At 40.8% G+C, this 19,787-nt stretch overlaps 2 protein-coding genes across 3 annotated transcripts in view; one reads left to right on the top strand and one right to left on the bottom strand.

Moving 5' to 3' along the window:
• The first annotated feature begins 398 nt into the window (after nt 1-398).
• On the top strand, nt 399-9,142 carry LOC118414656 (calumenin-A-like). Of its 2 annotated transcripts, XM_035818847.1 has the most exons (8): nt 399-630; nt 2,927-3,046; nt 3,845-3,917; nt 4,918-5,051; nt 5,139-5,171; nt 5,888-5,948; nt 7,123-7,298; nt 7,791-9,142. In XM_035818847.1, exons 1-8 carry the CDS (start codon nt 550-552, stop codon nt 7,890-7,892), a joined length of 780 nt encoding a protein of 259 aa, XP_035674740.1. In that variant the 5' UTR covers nt 399-549; the 3' UTR covers nt 7,893-9,142. The 2 variants fall into 2 exon arrangements, with proteins under 2 accessions (XP_035674740.1, XP_035674739.1); XM_035818846.1 differs by lacking the exon at nt 5,139-5,171 and having other exon boundaries at nt 406-630; nt 4,918-5,084.
• Nucleotides 9,143-9,923: 781 nt separating this feature from the next.
• LOC118414629 (paired box protein Pax-6-like) overlaps nt 9,924-19,787 on the bottom strand; it is a gene marked incomplete in the record, with an annotated part of 94,710 nt that continues 84,846 nt past the window's right edge. Inside the window, 7 exon segments of the mRNA XM_035818807.1 lie at nt 9,924-11,301; nt 12,476-12,612; nt 13,147-13,254; nt 13,829-14,055; nt 14,497-14,579; nt 15,892-16,011; nt 16,474-16,521. Of these exon segments, the coding sequence (XP_035674700.1) occupies nt 11,207-11,301; nt 12,476-12,612; nt 13,147-13,254; nt 13,829-14,055; nt 14,497-14,579; nt 15,892-16,011; nt 16,474-16,521 (818 nt within the window).

Genomic DNA, 19,787 nt, shown 5'->3' with positions numbered 1-19,787 from the left:
CAGGCTCTAAATACGTATTGTATGAATAATAACAACAGGGCAAATTGTCTGAGGCACGTCAGCATACATCGTGTTGCTCTGCTATTCGTGTTTGCAGTTTTCTCACGAGATAAAGCGAGATTTTCATAAAACAAGCTAACACACAAAACTGCCTCGTCGAACCGCAGTTCGGTTTATAGAAGAATACCTTTTTGAAAAAAAGAAACAAAAATGATGTTGATTTGCTTTTTATTTATCCCACATCATGGCTAATAAACATTCACCCATTGATAGTTGTAGCGTGACCTTGAACTTGATCAAACCGCAATTCTCCTAAAGCGCAGGGGAATCCACAGACCTGATGAATCTCCCGTCATGCAGCGCAGACCCGGAACTGAGCAGAGCGAACCCCAGAGGTGCAGGTGGTACAACCAGGTGTCGCCACGTCCCACCTGTTCCTCATTCATTGTCTCACCTGTGGTGTACCATTTTGGGCACTGTTTATCAGAGTTCGATCGCCTCTGTCCCAGTATCCGCACGAATTTGTAGTCTAGTTCCGCAGAACACGGCATGGATTTACAGCAGGTGTACCTGGCGGCTGTTGTGCTAGCTGCTCTTGCCTTAACGCTGGCTGATGAGGAGGCTAAGAAGGTGGGTGTACAGAGGAGCGAGGGCAGAGATTGTGCTGATTGATTTACCAGTATTTTGCCGACGATAAGAGCGATTCAGAGTAGAGTATTGAAAGGAAATGGAAACATTTTCCTCAGCAAAATATATGTAGCATGAAACAGGCTTGTCTGTAAGGGCGTGAACTCGACCTCACACTAACTTGGGCAAACAAATGACATTTAATGACTACAAACAATAGATAACCATCGGATGCTTTGTTTTTATTCTGGAAGTACATGCGGAGGATATCTTTTGCTAAAGTTGCACTGCTTACAGCAGAGTGAACAATAACAAGCTAAAGTCTATGAATATTCCATAGCGCCACATCGTGTGTAGATAATTAGTCTGCAAGGGGCATGCCTGAACATCCCGGTGGGGAGGGGGGCGTGACTGTGCGATGACAGAAAAATGGGACTGAGAAGCTAACTTCACGGCATACTTACGACACGACGTCACCATGCAGGCCTGGGACAGGAGTGAGTATGCTGAAGATATCACGACAAACATCCCGCTGTTGTTGTGTATGTGGAGTCTAGACTGAGCGCTCCTGTTGTGTTATTGTGTTAAAACATGTCCCGGAAGTAACATGAAGGTTGACTCTGTGGCCCTCTCATACTGATAAAGTTACATGTTCAAGGGCAGATTACATTTCGCCGTGTGGCAGGTTAGAAGAAACAAATTTGTGCCGTTTGGAAGACTATGAGTGTGTGATCGTCACACTTAACAATGCTGGTTTGTTTTGTTATCGACTCGTTGAAGATTTTACAACAAACATTCGCACAAAGAATGTGGCCGGGCTTTTGGTTACAAAATATTGGCAGTCAGGCAGCTGGGTATGACAGGGCCTCCTGGTATGTAGAAGGCCATCGGAAACCACGCGGACTGCATAATCTGACCATGCGTCGAGTAGAACGTAGAACTGAAAAGTAGAGTAAAACTGTAGAACAATAAAATAGGGAAGGAGGTATGAGGCAAACACAGTAAGAATGTGACCTGGCCTAGACCATTAGTAAACATTGTTGCATTAGACGGGGCTTCTTGGTGTGTAATAAAGTATACAGTGTAGCAGATCATCTACAACCACCAGAACTGTATAATAATAAGAACAGGTGTAGAGAACTGTAAACATTGGACAATTTTGAATGAGGGAGGGGGGCATGAGGGGTACGACCCCGCAGAACTGGTATTGACACGTGGAAAAAGGTACTCATGTAACGTCACGGGTCAACGACCTCAAGACAATAACGCGCACGGTTACTGCGAGGCAGCACGTAGTATTGTAGTCTCCAAGCAGATGTAAGGATCAGACTGGCTCCGTACCGTGATCTGCTTGCAAATTGGCGTCATCTGCAATTATTGCTACTTAAAAAGAAGCACACCAAGCAGTATTGCCCACGTTTACGTACTTAAATCTGCTTGGAGATTAGGTATGACTATCACTTTGTCTACGAAAATTCATACATAACCATATCCAGGAAGGGAATGTGTTTATTTGCTTGTTTCCTTTTATCATGGTGGCTTTATCCGCTGCATCTGCTTGGGCTTCCTATCTTTCTTTGTATTTGTTGTTTGTGCTAAATATTACCTATCCTCCACAGATCTGGGATCGGCTGGAGCACCTTGGGCCTAACAATGGCGCTGTAGTGTCGCAGGAAGAGAATGCGTTTATTTGTTTGTTTGTTTATCGTGGTGTGATATATCCTTGCAGTGTTGCACAGCTCTGGGATCGGCTGGACCATTTAGACCCTAACCAGGACGGGCTGGTGACGCAGGAAGACAACGTGCTTGTTTGTTTGTTTATTTATTGTTGTGTTCCCTTTTCACCGCGCAGCTCTGGGATCGGCTGGACCATTTAGATCCTTAAACTATGACGGGGTGGTGACGCAGGAAGGGATTGTGTTTGTTTGTTTGTTTGTTTGTTTATCGTGGTGTAACCTTCCCCCACAGCTCTAGGAGCGGCTGAACCATTTAGACCCTTGAACTATGGGGTGGTGACGCAGAAAGACAAGGTGTTTGTTTGTTTGATTGTTTATTGTTGTGTTCTCTTTTCACCGCGAAGCTCTGGGATCGGCTGGACCATTTAGACCCTAACCATGACGGGGTGGTGACACAGGAAGACAACGTGTTTGTTTGTTTGTTTGTTTGTTTATTGTTGTGTTCCCTTCACACCGCACAGCTCTGGGATCGGCTAGACCATTTAGACCCTTAAAGGTGGTGACGCAGAAAGAGAAGGTGTTTGTTTGTTTGTTTATTGTTGTGTTCCCTTTTCACCGCACAGCTCTGGGATCGGCTGGACCATTTAGACCCTAACCATGACGGGGTGGTGACGCAGGAAGAGTTGAAGAACTTTGCATTCTGGGAAAGGACGAAAGACCTGCGGGAAGATGCAGCGGAACAGGTCAGAAATCTGATACGTTCTTTTATTTCATTTATTTATTCAACATCAAAGTTCAAAACAGGACAGAGAGGTAATACACTCTAGCAGTACGCTAATATTCACATCACCTCTCAAAAAAAGATAACTGACAAGAACAAATAAATGACAATATCAAAACAAACAGTTCACAGCTATTTACATATAAGTCAGATTACAAGGTAGTTGCAAAACGTTTCTTATGTACAATATATAACTGGGTTAACTGTAAGATACTGCAGTTTGTAAAATGTGACAGGAAATGTGAGCCCCTAAATAGTAGATGAATACGGGCTGATTCGGATAAACTATTGAAGTCAAGAGTATTGCCTAGCAGATTCTGTAGATTGCCGAACAAATTAATTCTGTATTGTTGATATGTAGGGCAGTATAAAAAAAATGTACAACACGTTCACATTGACACCCACAGTTACAGGCTGGACTAGAAGCTAAATCGATACGTTCTTTGTGTCAAAGGTCAGGTCAAAAATCGCGACATAATTTTGTGTGTGTGTGTCAAAGTTCTATTTGAAAAGAGATGAAATGTTGGCGTCAAAGTTTACTTTCGGTCGATTCTAAATTTGATGGTAGGACTTCAGACATTTTCGGACATCCGTGCTTACCCTGATCTTTACAAGCCATGATGTAGTCTTTATTGTCCTTTCTTGTCGCAACAAAAGCGTACCTAAATTGAACAGGAAAATAAATCAAAGATTCAAGAGAACAAGCATTGAAATCAAAACAAATTCTAACTTTTGTTATTTTTGCCCTTTTGGAGTTCAGTGGGATACCCTAGAAGTGCCCCCCGGCGAGAAACTGACGTTTGGTCATTACAAGGAGAAAAGTTACGGCGAAGGTGGGTGCAGATTTTACTGACGTATTCAAGTTGTAGGTACAGATTTTACTGTCATTCTAAACTTCTTTCTTCCACAGCAACAAAACTCAAATTTTAGTCAAATTAAATCTCTCAGAAAATCCCCAGCCTGTATAAGTGATCCCTGATGGGGGATACGTAATGATTTTCTGTTTTATATGTATGTATGGTTTAGAATAAAGTAACTGGATGTAACAAAATAGTTGGACATACCCCCGACACCCAAGGTCAAGAGCATGATAATTATTGAACAATATGGTTTTCTAAACTTGAAATCATATCCATGTATCGATAACTAATAATGAAATGAGATATGTCTTATACAGAATGCTACACGGCATTGACATGGCTTCAACTGTCCCATGATGAATCTTTTACGCTATTACGCCAATTTAATTAACACTTTGTTTGGGATCCAGTTGCTTGCCAATGGGTGACTGCTACATGGCGTATCCAATTTCCTGGAGGTCTGACCTTCATAGACAATTCTCTGCTATTAGTTGTAAATATTCTTCTAACTTTGCCAAGTCTCTGCTTTCATCAGAACTGTACCGTCACTGCCTTCCAGACATACGAGGGAACATTAGCAGTCGCTTAACTCGTTCATCTACGAAACTAAACTTGCAACGTTGCAAAACTGAGCGCTACAGAAACAGTGCCATACCCCACATGACCCGATTGATAAACGAATCATGACTGTACCGTAGCCAACTGTTGTGATTTTATATGTAATCGTGTATGTATTTGTATGAACGTCTCTCACAAACCATGCCAGAGCAGTTTTTATCTAGCTTGTCTTTTTTCTAATCCAATTAATGATAATATTCTATTCTATTGTATGTTGATTTGTACATGTATGCCAAGTCTAATATCATGTATGTAAAGTCTAACAACAATTCAGCCCCTGGGATGCTAGTGTTAGACTCTGAGAGTTTTACTCAATAAAGCCATTCTACATCTTTTATCCTCCCCTGAACCCTAGACTTCAGCGAGGACGATGACCTGGGTCCCTACGGCCGGACGGTGCAGCAGGACCACGCGCGCTTCAACGCAAGCGACCAGAACAAAGATGGCGCCCTGGACAAGGAGGAGTTCCTGGCCTTCCTGTGGGCAGAGGAGTACCCACACATGCATGACATCATTACTCTGGTGCGTACGTCATTCTAACCCTAACCTTAACTCTAACCCTATATGTAACTCTAGGAGTACCCACACATGCATGACATCATCACACTGGTGCGTACGTCATTCTTACCCTAACTCTGACTCAATCCGCTAACCCTAGAATTACCCACACATGCATGGCATCATCACTCTGGTGCGTACGTCATTCTAACCCTAACCTTAACCCTAACCCTATATGTAACTCTAGGAGTATCCACACAGGCATGACATCATCACACTGGTGCGCACGTCATCCTAACCCTAACCCTCAACCTTACCCTAACCCAAACCCTAACCCTAACCCTAACACTCTAACCCTAACCATTTTAGAATCCATTAGATTGTCCAAAGAAGTTCGAAGAATCAAAATGACCGGTTTTCCCTGTTTTTAAACCATTCCAATAATGGAGAAGATGCCTTTAAACAATTGACAAGACCTAAAACTTACATGGAGTTGACATTTCTCTCCGTCTGTTTAAGCGCCCGAGTCTCTTCAAATAGCTGTAAGAGATTATTATTAGCTGTGTTATTATCAAATAAACAAATAGCTGTAAGAGATTATCATTATTATTGATTATTATTATTATTAGCTGTGAGATTATTATTGATTATTATTATTATCGATTAGGATGACGCAGCTAATAATAATCTCTTACAGCTATTTGAAGAAATTATTATTATTGATTATTATTATTATTATTATTGATTATTATCATTATTAGCTCTGTTATTCAGTTATGGGAAATGTAAGGAGTCATTAAGAAAGTTTAATTCTCTCTCGCTTTCAGGAAACCATGGAAGATCTTGACAAGAATGGAGACGGGGCCATCAGCTTCACCGAATTCGCAGGTAAAATTGTCCTTCTTTGCACTGTTTCGATCCAATTCTTACAATCTAGGGCGCAAGGATATGACTTCAGTTTTCCATTAAAAGAAATAACTTTAAGAAAAACATAAAGAGATTTGACCACTGTATACAAAAGGCCTCTGTCACTATGGAAGCCAGTAAAGACAATCGCAGTCGCCATCACTGATAGTAACCAACTGTTGTCTGTTTGACTGTTCTTATTTTGTAATTTATATACTGGTCCATGCTATGACATATGCATAAGTGCCCAGCTCATCTTGACTTAGAGCTTTAAAAGACTGTTCCAATAGATTTGCTTTTGTAAGAGCTTTTTTATTCGGGCAAAATGTAAAACAGAATGTCATTTTGTAGCCATGAATTATCTTATTAATTTCTCGCATTCACCACAGAGACATATAGTCATAGCCGTCGTTTCGGATGCCACTGCCAACAAAAGCTCTAGGTGTCGCCACTTGTAGCCTGGATACCAGACCCCAGCCTGAACACAAAATTATCTATCGTGTAGGCGTCTGGCCTGATGAGATAGGCCTTCTTCTCAAGTTTGCCCAAATAGTAGGCAAAATTCACCACCAACAGAGCAGCAGCAATATGAACAGGAGGCAATTTACACCCCTGCCATGATTGGTTAAAAAGCCCAACTGTATCTTTTTAATCCCTAACAGTTATATCTGGTCCATGATTCGCTACTGTGATAGCCTGCTGACCAACAGTGGTGTATTGTAGCTTAGTAGCTACCTGGGGGGTGAGTGGTGGATCCTAGGTTCTCCTTCCTCTAATCAAGGGCCTTTAAGAACCTTTTTAAAGTGATCAGGCCAGACTCCCACACTATAGATATTTTTGAAATCGCACTGGGGCTTGGTATCCAGGCTAAGCTGCTTACAGATGCGGTCCCAAGCGCAGAGTACGTACACATGTGTACGTTCATGTTGCAGAGTATGTACACACGTGTACGTTCATGTTGCAGAGTACGTACGCATGTGTACGTTCATGTTGCAGAGTATGTACACACGTGTACGTTCATGTTGCAGAGTACGAACGCATGTGTACGTTCATGTTGCAGAGTACGTACGCATGTGTACGTTCATGTTGCAGAGTACGTACGCATGCGTACGTTCATGTTGCAGAGTATGCACACACGTGTACGTTCATGTTGCAGGCGATGACGAGGGTGTGATGGAGGACTCGGTAGACCACATGGAGTTTAAGGAGTCCGACAAGAACCAAGACGGTCAGCTGAACCATGCAGAGGTCAAGGAGTGGCTCCTCGGGCCGACCCTTAAGGAAGACGATGAGAGAGTCGCGACCGTCTTGTCGAAGTTGGACAAGGACGAGGTACGTGGATGGCCTTAAGGCTAGCTGTGATTCCGCTTAAAAAAAACAACAACATTGCATCCCTCACCTGGTAAAGATAGCCTTTACCATTGAATAATTTGCATAACGAAATTAGGCCAAGTTATTGGATCCCTTTTGGGTTGGTCGTCTGTTTCTATCTATCTATCTATCTATATTTATTTATATCTATATATTGGTATAGCTACTCTTCTGTGTAACACATCTGCTTTTTTTGCACACAAAGGTAAGGTTGCTAAATATACAACTGTCCACGGGAGGCCAGAACCTCGAAAGTTTATATGATGGCCAATCTTTAACAGATGGTATTGATATTGTATATATTTTTGGCAACCGTTGAAAAAAAGTATTTTCACTAAACATTGGATTCCCACTGGGTAAATTCTCTTGTAGATAGGGACGAAGCTCATTGTCTTATTGATTAACTGACATAAATGAATTCAATGCGCCTTTGTCGTATCTGTGCTCTCCTAGGATGGGAAGCTGACCCGGTCCGAAATCGAGGCTGACCCGGAAGTAATTGAGACCCTGATGTACGAAGAAGATGGCGGCGAATATCTTCACGACGAGTTTTGAGATCTGTGGGAGCTCTTATTAAACGATTTTCTTTATATATGACATTATGTCCTTTACAATTCAGAGGCTTTGTTTATAGTACTATTATAATAGTTGGTCAACACCAAAGTAATGTATCAACGATACATATTTCTAAGTTACTACTTTTAACTTAAGGAAGTCTATTTCTTTAAGATTTACGTATTAGATGATCGGGAAGTAGGTTCTGAATTAAGAAAAAGTCAGTTTGAAAAAAAAAACCTTGTCCTTTCAGCAGGCGATTCTCCAAGAAGGTAATTAATTTAGAGTTGTTCTTTTTTCGAGAAGAAAACATTTAGGTCCCTACCTGTCCTTTACTAGGAATTTCTTGGATGTTCAACAAAAGCAATACAATGGGGTCAACAGACAGCTACGTAGCTGATATCATATAATTTCTTCTAGCACAAGCCACAAAGATCGTTTAATCGGTGTCAAATATTGTGAGAAGACTTTCATTAAGATATCTGTATATTCATTCATTCTTCCGACCATGATTTCGTATCTACTTTAATTTTCTCTTTCAACTTTTGTCTGTTGTCCTTTCTTTCTGATGAGAACCCCTACCAACACACAACCATCCCCATATTACATTCCCCCGAAATTTACGCATGATTCATTGAGACTGACACAACTTTCCCCGCAACATGTGGGCTTTATTCAGTACGGTGACGTCACTGAAGGATGACTGTGTAAAACTGACCACGTGATCACATGGCTCATTACAGACTTCAAAATAAAGCCCATTTAATCCGGAAATAGTATCTCTCACCATCAGTAAGAAAAGGAGTAAATACACTTGCACCAAGATGAATATTTCACTGCAACGTCGGTATGATACCGCTGTATATACCTGCTGAATTTTATGAGTAACAATAAGAGGCAGGTTTCCGGGACACGTCAACATACCCGCGATCTCTCGCGAGAGTTTGTGAGATTGGAAAGGAAGTGCAGGGCTGCTGTTATCATGTTCCCATTTTTACTTCCATGTCAGCAAATTATTGCGTTTGAATGGACATAATTCGTACATTTTACAGATAAAAATATTACAATTATCTACGGTACAACTGAAATTGAGCCAAATTATTTGTCCTGTCATGTAATAAACATAGTTGTTTAGTGTTATTAAAAACATGCTTTTTTAGTGTAACTGAAAGGTTTTTCTTTATTTTGTTATTGTTCATCATTTGAAATGTGATATCAAATAAAACAGTTTTTAGGCCTGGGAAATTTAAAATCGTTCTTTTCCAAACACATTTCTCGCATGTTTCTAGTCCAACATGGCAGCCTGGTTTTAGGTTACAGACACGTGACCCTACCGGCATGTTGACGTCATCAAGGTAACCGCCTATCAGTACAAATCGTCTACATCTATACTGCACAACATATAGCCAACACCACAAAATACTGGTTTTCAACCTGTTACACTACGACTAGAACAGAACAGAATACACAATGGACTAAACAAACACTTATATGGTCGCATGGTTGCAATAATATTCATAAAATACAAATCTTTGATCTTGCCTGCATTTTCACCTTGAATAGTTGAAAAATGATCGTCACCTGGATTTAGATAGACAGTGCACATTTAAAAAAAAAGCCAAATTACTTCGTGGCTATAAAATATGTTGCAAAGATAATGAAGTTTTATGATGCAGTGTAAAGTTTTGACATTGTTGTAAATAAAGTAATGACCATATTCTATCACTTAAATTAGAAATCATACATTGGTTAACTTTTAATGACTTCCCGGATAAAAAAAAATCATTATCTGATAAAGTGTTTTGATCACCTGATGGTGGAACGAACTGATTTCACTTTTTGCTACTGGTTGATTGGTTGAAATTCACTGTGCACAAAAAGATATTTCCCTCACTCAAGTAGAATGGCGACCTCGCTATGACCGTCCAGCGACCGAACAGATTTCAGAGATGTTTTTCCGCTCTGTGTGCTTTGATTCCTATGTATTTCAACTACTTTTACATTTTTACACTTGAACTGAACTGAACTTTACATTTTGTATGATATTGGTGTATGATAATCCAATCATGAAATCAAGGTTTCGACAAATCCTATCTAGTTCGCAGCGCGATCTCCGTCCATTGGAATGGGGGCCTGACCGTCACATAAGACATGGCCACGTTCTTGCTGTCGGGTAGAGAGTTAAGTATGACTATCTTGCAAGAATATTGATTATGGTTCAAATGAGAGTTGATATGTTTGTTGGAGTTATATAAAATCTGGCATGCGCGCAGTAAACGATGCCTTTACAAACATAAAAATGTTATTCGTGACATTGAAAAGAATAATTTCCACCATATGCCTGTGTTCTGAAACATATTTTTTCTAGGACGCTGCATTGTTTTTACATGCTACGGTAACCGAATTCTACAGCAAGTAACGCCGTGTTTCCAAAGATTTGATAAAGATGAGCAGTGTTAGTAATTGGGAATATTCCGCATGAGAAATACTGGTGATTTGAAAAACTGAAACTGAATGCGATTTAGACAAGACCAAACTATAAAATTAACAAAAAGCAACTCTTGTAGCAAGAAAAATACCGATTTCCACGCTGACTTCCTCATTAAGCATAACTGAACTATCTATCCATCCAGGCCTACCAAATATCGCGGGCAAACTTCTGACAAATTCTAACATACGCAAATTTATACAAGACAAGTAATGACATAAAACGTACAAAATATCGGATATGGATAACAAAAAAATTAATGTTTCGGTGTTGTTCAATGGATGTGTGGTTACCCTGACAACCGACGATCTAAATAAAAAAAGTCTGCACTAGTAAGTTCATCAGCAGAGCGAGGGATAAGCTAACTCATATCTATATAATACTATCAACATAATAAACCGAATGCGATAGGTTTATGAAAGTCATTAAGAGCTACATAGACTTCTATCTATAATCATTACAAATACCTTGGTTTGAAAATACACCATGTTCATTATAACAAATTTTCCGCTGAATTATTCTTTTCCTTTCTCTGAAAATCACAATATTCTAGCCTAGCAATAGATGAAATGATAAACATTGGTATGCTACAAAGCTGATTTCTCGAAAGCCTAAGCTTTACCCCAATATCTCATAAAAGCAGATAATACTCTAACTATACCACAAAATCCACTCAAAGATTATCAATAGAGATGTCTTACATACAAAAAGTTACACTGTCAAAATCTCTCCCCGTTCAATAATAAATACATGCTGCCGTTTGGACCTCGGGTTTTCAAATGGCGGATGGTTGCACGCAGTGCCTGCCGGGATAGCTACTGTAGCCTCATTGGATCCGCGGCCAGTAGGGTTGTGACGTCATTTCCTCCGTGACCGCTCCGGGCACTTGGACGGGCACGGACACGCCAGGCGATATCAGGCCTGGAAAAACAGGAGGCCTTTTTCATCATTAAAAAATATTTCAGCAAGCTAGCGTGGAGTGTTCTACTGCAAACTCAACAACATTTTATAAACTTCGATTTCATGCCGGAAAAAGTTTACTCAATGCTTAAACTTGGAAAATGTAAACAACATATAATTTGACAAAAATAAACAGAAAGTCAAAAGCAGCAAACGAGGAAACTTGAAAGAATGTCACATAAAATGCTTTATAGTAACTATCCTGGATGGGTTTACCACGAACAACTATGGCGCTTGTAATAGTTTTTAATGAAAAAAAGCTAACGTCTTGAATAGTGATCATGAGCATAAGCAACTTTAATAGGTAAAATCCGACCGCATTTGTTAATCTCCAAGCAGATGTTGTGAGGGCTAAATCGTTTTTTTTCCTTGCAGCCTGTTTCTCAGAGGTGATGAAACAACAAAAGACGAAGGGTAAACTCATTGGTACCGTTGGTAGCATTGGTACCATAGCAATTAGTATACCAAGGTTTACTCTCCAAGCAGAGGTTAGGCTCCGGCTGTTTTTTAACGCTTTCTATTTTGTCATTTTTGTTGTTGTGTCCTGCTTGCAGAGGTTAGGCTTTGACACAGCAAGATATAAAAAAAAAATAGAAAGCCCGATAAAAACGACTAAAAAACGTTACAAAACAGCCGGAGCCTAACCTCTGCTTGGAGAGTAACCAAGGTTACCGATTGTGGTATCACCGGTAAACCACCGTAAGAGAGCTGGACTGAATAGGATGGAACCCAGTTTATCGTGGAGCAGTTTCAGTGACAGAGAAAAGGAAGATGGGAAAACGTAATGACTCAGTCTCCCCAAACATCTGCTCGGAGATTAGGTACCGGTAACTATGGTTACCTGCTGAGCCCCCGTTAGTGAAAGACTAGGCACCGGTAACTATGGTTACCTGCTGAGCCCCCGTTAGTGAAAGACTAGGCACCGGTAACTATGGTTACCTGCTGAGCCCCCGTTAGTGAAAGACTAGGCACCGGTAACTATGGTTACCTGCTGAGCCCCCGTTAGTGTAAGACTAGGAACCGGTAACTATGGTTACCTGCTGAGCCCCCGTTAATGTAAGACTAGGCACCGGTAACTATGGTTACCTGCTGAGCCCCCGTTAGTGTAAGACTAGGCACCGGTAACTATGGTTACCTGCTGAGCCCCCGTTAGCGTGGGACATGTGACTATGTCCCGGCATGCTCGGCGCCTGCATGTGGGAGGGGTGCGTGGTGGTCACGTGATGCCCCGCGTGGGTCGGGTTGTAGCTGCCCAGGGCCAGAGAGTCATAGCTGAGGAACAAACAAACAAACAAACAAATAAATAATGAGTCATAGCTGAGGAATAGATAAGAAAGTTAACAATCGCAAGCTTATTTTTCTGCTCGCATTGATTTAAACTCAGACAATCTAATACGAAATTGTTAATAATCTATAATGCACAAATCCTCATGATTCAAATTGTAATACGCGCAAATATTGTTGATGCATGCGAATGTAAAGTGTTGTGAGTTTTAATCCAATGAATTGGTATTCCAGAAATTATGGGATGTAAAAAAGTATCTAATCTTCCTAGGAAATGTGTTGGTTATCACGGCAAACCAGAAGCTGGACTTTTCTTTGTGTTTACTGTATATGCGGATTTGTACATAAGTTGCAGATGATTATTGCTGCTTGCCATATGCACACATTTTACCCTGTATAACTGTTTTGCAATATAGGTCACCCACCTATTCATTCATTCATTCATTCATTCATTCATTCATCCATTCATTCATTCACTCACTCATGCATTAATATATTTATTTCTATGTACGGCAGTCTTACCCCCGAGGTGTCATGGCGGTGGAGTGCGGGATCATACAGGAGTATGACGTCTGGTCACGTGACTGTTGCATGCTGGGCATGGGCGCCATATTGCCGGGTACGGAAAAGCTAAGGAAGGAAGGGCGAGAGACAATAAATAAAGCCATCCTAAAACTGGAATATTGTAGATACAGAGTGCTAAGATCACTAAACGTGTGTCATCAATGAATCTCTATCCTCAAAAAACTTAGTAATGACATAAATACGAAATGACGGATGATCCAAATATGTTAAAAGGTGGTAGTAATTGCAAGTTTTATGAAGCCTTGTACAATTAAAATGTTTCAAAGTTTGGCTGGACATTGCTAAATAATGGCGCTCGAAGCTTTCTTTCAATCAAAAACGTCATCTAGAGGGATTCATAGGTACTGCAGCTCTAAGCCCACTCTCGGTCACCAAACACAGACATACACAGCTAGAGCCACAGTATGTAACAAGGAACAAATGGACTGATCGACATTATATGTGTAATTTATTGTAATGTGTTTTGTTGGACTGTATGTAGAGGGCTCCAGGAAGACTAGTTTGATGTATCCAACTAATGGAGTTTCCTAATAAACAAACAAACAAACAAACAAACAGACAAACAAACAGACACGGAGGCACGGTTTGTAGTAAGGAAACGGTGACGCACTTTTCCCACCTTGGGACCGGTGGCAGGGAGGAGTAGCTGTCAGTCAGGCCGGCGTGGCTGCTGCGGGACATGACGGGGGCGCTAGGGGGCGCGATGGGCTGGTACATGGTGGCCGTGCTGAAGCTGGAGCTGATGGGTATCCGGCTTGGGGACGAGCTGTCGCTGTCCTGGGAACGACGCTGGTTTCTCAGCTTCTCCTCTCGCCGCCATTTTGCTCGTCTGTTGGAAAACCAGACCTGAAACGGCAGGTGAGAAACGCGACGTAAGCTTAGCAACTTTACTTTGGCCATAATTTTACCGAGAAACGTCGTAACTATCTATGTAGATTTTAGATGATATAAGACGTAACATGTTTCACGTATACTTAAAGTTATCCAACCCAATGCATTTAGCCCATGTTGGGCAGGAATATGCAATAAAGATCATTGTCATTGTCATTGCCATTGTCATTGTCATTGCCATAATGTAGTCTGAAAGACAGGTAAAAAAACACCACGTTTGTGGGCTTTGTAGCCACTTTACTTTGGCTATAAATAAAGTCACTAGGAAACGTCGTGACTACCACGTCATAATGTAGTCAGGTGGAAATGGATTTCACTAGCTGTATTAAAATGAGTTATCGAAAGACTTGTGTTTGGAGGTTGGGCACTTCGATGGGAGATATATCACGTTCCTACCTGTATCCTGGCCTCGGGCAGATCAATCTTCGCCGCCAGCCGTTCTCGCGCGAACACGTCGGGGTAGTGGGTCCTCTCAAACTCTGCAGGTTAATAACAATAGTTAATGACCAGGGTAGAAGGTCCTCTCAACCTCTGCAGGTTAATAACAATAGTTAATGACCAGGGTAGTGGGTCCTCTCAAACTCTGCAGGTTAATAACAATAGTTAATGACCAGGGTAGTGGGTCCTGTCAAACTCTGCAGGTTAATAACAACAGTTAATGACCAGGGTAGAAGGTCCTCTCAAACTCTGCAGGTTAATAACAATAGTTAATGACCAGGGTAGTGGGTCCTCTCAAACTCTGCAGGTTAATAACAACAGTTAATGACCAGGGTAGTGGGTCCTCTCAAACTCTTCAGGTTAATAACACGAGTTAATGACCAGGGTAGTGGGTCATCTTAAACACTGCAAGTTAATAACAATAGTTAATGACCAGGGTAGTGGGTCCTCTTTGCGGGTTTATAGCAGGGGAAAGGTTGTTGGTCATTACAAGCTCCTCGGGTTAAACTAGAATGTCAATGGACTGCATGCTTCATTGACTTGGGACAGTCAACAATGAAGCAAGCAACGCAGATGTAAATGTGGAATTTATTTTTGTTTTACGCAAGTTGCCTGATGGCGCTTCTAACTAAGCGGAGCCCCGTGGTTTCTTTCTTAAATCTGTACATACCTTGAACGTTTCTTATCTAAGGGAATGTTATTTCTTAGTGTATATATTGTTATTCGGTTTAGTACACATATTATTCTTGAACTATAGCTGCGGCCTTTTTCTATCTGGTTAGAAAACTAGAACTTATATAACTTTATTGCACGACAACTGTAGAGGATACAGTGTTTGGCAACTTGAACATACAATACATACAGAACAGAACACTACATGAGTTACTAGTATCTAAAAATCCAAGAGACTAATCTATTTTACACATGGTATATAATATTTACAATCAGGCTATCATTATGTGCTGGTTCATGATAGTATAATATTGTCACGTTTTTTAAATGAGTTATATATAAATTGACCGACATAGGCAGATATATCAGCAGGACATGATAGTAACATATTGAACATTTCTGTCTTGGTAGGTGGTAACATAGTATCAGATTTGCATTTGATAGACTGTAACATTTTTTGTCTCTCTCTATCATAAGTTGGACAATCCATTATAAAGTGGGTTTCATTTTCAATATTATCATGGCATGTTGGACACAGTCTCTCCGAGTGGCTGGTGTGTTGTGATGTCTACCCTTTTCGATTTGTAGGGAGTGGGCACTAATTCTTAGTTTCGTAATGATATTTCTAAAGGATTTGTTTTGAACAGTTGAAAGGTAATTTTCAAGACAGCCAGACTTTACCTTTCTCCAGTGCTTCTATCTGTTCCTGTGTGAATGACGTCCTGTTCCGCTGCAGTTTTCTCTTTAGCCGCAAGCGGGCCTGAGCCTCATCCGAATCGTCGTTGCTGCCGTCGCCTTGGTCTAAATAAAAACACACAAAAAAGAGCATAATTTTATTAAGAGAAAAAAGCAGTTTACATATACGGGCATAGCGTTAAAGGAGTAAGTAAGAGGTGTAGGAGTAGTATATTATCTGTCTGGATATGAACTTATTGGATCTGGAAAGCTCTCAAAGTTTTAAAGAAAATTTACGTTTGGCTTCAATAACCAATATTTCTATAGGTGCTGAACGTACACCCCACGTCATATCTAATAGATGTGTGATTGCCTTTACGGCACAAATCAGAGAAGACGCCATGTTGGAAAACTGATATTTGACTTTGAACTGTTTGTCAATGTCATATCAGGTTTAGTTTTCAAGGAATTTGTCTTGGATAAACTTATTTGACATTGACCTAGGGGTCAAATGATTTTTTTTCTTTCAAAATGGCGTCTTCTGTGACATGCGCAGTTTGTGTGCGGTGTAGTCTTCAGTGCTCTAACCTTGATATCCGTGCAGGGTCAAAATCTGGGATGCAAGTTTCCCGTCACCTGGATCAAAGGGCAAAGGGCAGGGGTCAACAACTACAGCACCGCATTATTGCATATCATGATAGTCATATTTCAATTACACACAATAAGAAAGCCAAACTTGAGTTTTATCAATGCCGTAAATTAATGAGCATCTAGCCACGTAGTAAATTATCAACACATCAATAAGTCAAGACTTTATCAAAATTACTAGTTCTTTGGTAATAAGACAAAAGGAATCCACTCATGGGTAACAAGGGACGCGTTTTGAAGGGGTAGTTGGTTTTCAGTCACATTCGTTTCAAAATCGCTAGGTGGCGCTACGAGGCTACCAGGTATGTTTCACAGTTAGGCAAACCCGCTCGCCTCTGTGAAAGTAAAAGCGTTTGTTGCGCAGTAAGAAAATATTGATCAGATGTTTCCTTTTTTTATTTTTGCAACATATATTTACAAGACATGGTGACGGCACACTCAAGTCGTGACTTACATTCATGCCACCACCGCAAAAGAATACAAATACATGGATAGATAAATACAAGAGAACAAAACAAGATAACAAAATAACAAGTAGGCAAAGCACTGAAGCAAAAACAACACATGAAGAATCAAAGATATAAACTGAGAATATGATGATTAACTAAGTCCCTTAAGACTGGTAGGATGATGTTTAGTCATTATTGAAGCGATTGGTATCTATTAGAAAAGTCTGCACAAACATTAATATTTTGGAGTTGTCTGCAGAGGACAGAAAAGAAGATCCAAGATGTTTCCTTGAGCGGTGTTAGTATGACTAAATAATTACCTACGTCTTTAGTCACGGATGGTAGGAGTTAATCAAAGTTAACTTGATTCTGGACAATCCAAGACAGCCCGTGTGAAATTGTTTCCACAAGCTGAACAGAATTCGAAAGGAGCTCAATTTTCTCAACATCATTCGCTTTTAAAAGACGGTAGAGTTTACACATGACAGGTAAAGAATACTGACCATAGAGAATATTGAAAGTTGAACTTAGTGTACGTTTCAGAGTAAGAAATATGTATGTATGTTAAGGGATTGTCTTGTCGCACTCTGCGCCTAACAAAGTCAAGGCCGCTGCTTTAGGATGTCACTGATTGTTTTCTTGCATTTTGTCTTCCTTTCTTTTGTTCAAAACTTTTAAAGCGGAGACGGCCGTTTTTGCCAAGTCATCAGCACTAACTGGTCTGGGCGTTACTGCGCGACCTCTGACCCCGCGACCTTTAAAGGTACGCTCGGTGAGCGGCCACAAATGTTCGGTGTGGGTGCGGCTAAATAAAGACAGTTTCGCGCCGATGTTTATCGTTTTGAACTTTGTTCGTACTTTCTGCATCGTCTGGTATGAATGATAATTTGCTGACTCAGATTTGTATGCGTCTGGTTTTTCAAATTCAACAAGCAATCTAATAAGAAAAGTTCAATAGCCCGGTGGGATATGAAACTGCAGACAACATTTTTATCATTTAACAAGACTGGCCATAGAAAACATGCCGATGATAAAAAAACGAAAAGGAGATACTATAGAAATCTAAGTCATTATTGTAATTGAAATTAACTTGTCGATGAGATGAAAAGGTGTTGGAGTTAAGTATGCATCCAAATGGGCAAAAGCTCAGTTGCAACTGAAACAGTATATATACTTACGGGAAAACCTGCTATACTCCAGCTTGTCATTTTAGCATTCCTTTTTCTAAGTCTCAAACAACTCTAACATAACATAACCATAACAGCATATGCCTATTTTGCAACGATTGGACTCTATCTCTGCGACCCGGTGCTGCAACAATATTGTGTGTGGCTTTATGACGGTGGGACATCCAGGTAATAAGATACGCAACGTAACACTTATTCATGAACGTATACGTAACTGGACAGATTTTTGAACCAGGCGTTTCAGATGGCATCCAACAACTTTCGTTTAAATAATCCCCTTAGTTTCTTAAGTAACAGTTACACTGGGTGTGTGAAAATCTTCCCGGTCATTAGGTGCGTAAAGTATCGGGGTGAGCGGGGCAGAAAATCTGCTCGGCGGCTGGGAGGCGGCTTCGCGCCGGCGGCGGACCTGAGGCGTGCCGGTACCGATCCATCATCGGCAGACAGGTCCCCCGATCAGGACACTTACAATTACAACTGCCTCTTTAGGGAAACCCGCGATAAGTGATTTCTCCGCTCATTTGGTACGCACAAACGGTGGGCGTTTTGGGGTGGAAAATCCAGCATGTAGTCGTCTTAGTGCGCGGCAGACCGTAGTGAGAAACCATACATCATACTTGACAGGATCCGCCACCATGCGAACACACCGTAATCTCTAAGCAGATCTTTGGAGGCCACTCTGCGACGTATTTTGACTGGGCCCAAGGTCTATCTACACATTCAACTTCTAAAGCCTGACAAGGAACAGATCGAAGGGCCTCGTCAGAAACCTATGCGACTTTAGCCCCGAAGATCTATACATCGAGATTACTTGAAATGGAAGAGTGAGTCTGAATGAGTACATTGATGTGTCAACAGCTTCGAAAATATCAGAAAACACTTCTGATGTCTTAAAACCGCCGCAGTGAACCAGGTTAATTCCCGCCAATTTGTCCCGCCAAGTCGCCACATAGGTGTTGACGTGGTTTTTAGTCTGCATTGGCATTGTATTTGTGACAACATAGGATTTCATTTGCAAGTCAGTACTACTCCAACACTTTTCTCATTAAAAAAAAAAGAAAAATGACTTCAGTTTTCGTTGCATGTCTGAGTCTAAAACAAGGAAACGATTTGTACTTTGCATAGTCCGACTGCTGTTTAAGAAAGTGAAGTAGCAAAGTAACAAAATGCATGCATAATTTGAGGGAAAATCATTAAACCGAGTGCCTAGTGTCTAACGCCGCCACATCGACCTCATCACCAAACTCTACAGGCAGGGATCCTTCCGCCTCGGCAGGCAAAAAAAATGGCGGCTTCTCAAGCAAGGTCAATAGCCTCCAAAATGGCGATATGTTTACAAACACAACGGATTTGTCTAACTTGAGCTGCTCTAGATAAATCCTCTCAGTTTACTGACGAATATAGATATGTTTTTAAAACTTTGCATTTTTGGAAGGGATTAGTGTTCACACGACACGAGATAAAAAGAAGAAACTAAAGGAAAATTGTAGGGCGAGTTAGGTACATGAGTCTATTTCAGATAATCTCAATGAAAACCAGTAATATCTTGAGTAGAGCCTCAGCAACTGGAAGGTTGCTATTGACTTTATTTCGACTGACAAGTCGTTGCGTCAAGATT

Source organism: Branchiostoma floridae, chromosome 4 (genome assembly GCF_000003815.2).
Source record: "Branchiostoma floridae strain S238N-H82 chromosome 4, Bfl_VNyyK, whole genome shotgun sequence".
NCBI lineage: Eukaryota > Metazoa > Chordata > Leptocardii > Amphioxiformes > Branchiostomatidae > Branchiostoma > Branchiostoma floridae.
This window is presented reverse-complemented; position numbering and strand designations above follow the sequence as displayed.

Bases quoted from the DNA above. Each gene is read 5' to 3' on its own strand.
- LOC118414656 (XM_035818847.1), top strand. From the start codon at position 550: ATGGATTTACAGCAGGTGTACCTGGCGGCTGTTGTGCTAGCTGCTCTT. The intron at 631-2,926 runs GTGGGTGTACAG...TTCACCGCACAG, and splicing joins CTGATGAGGAGGCTAAGAAG to CTCTGGGATCGGCTGGACCA. The intron at 3,047-3,844 runs GTCAGAAATCTG...TTTGGAGTTCAG, and splicing joins GGGAAGATGCAGCGGAACAG to TGGGATACCCTAGAAGTGCC.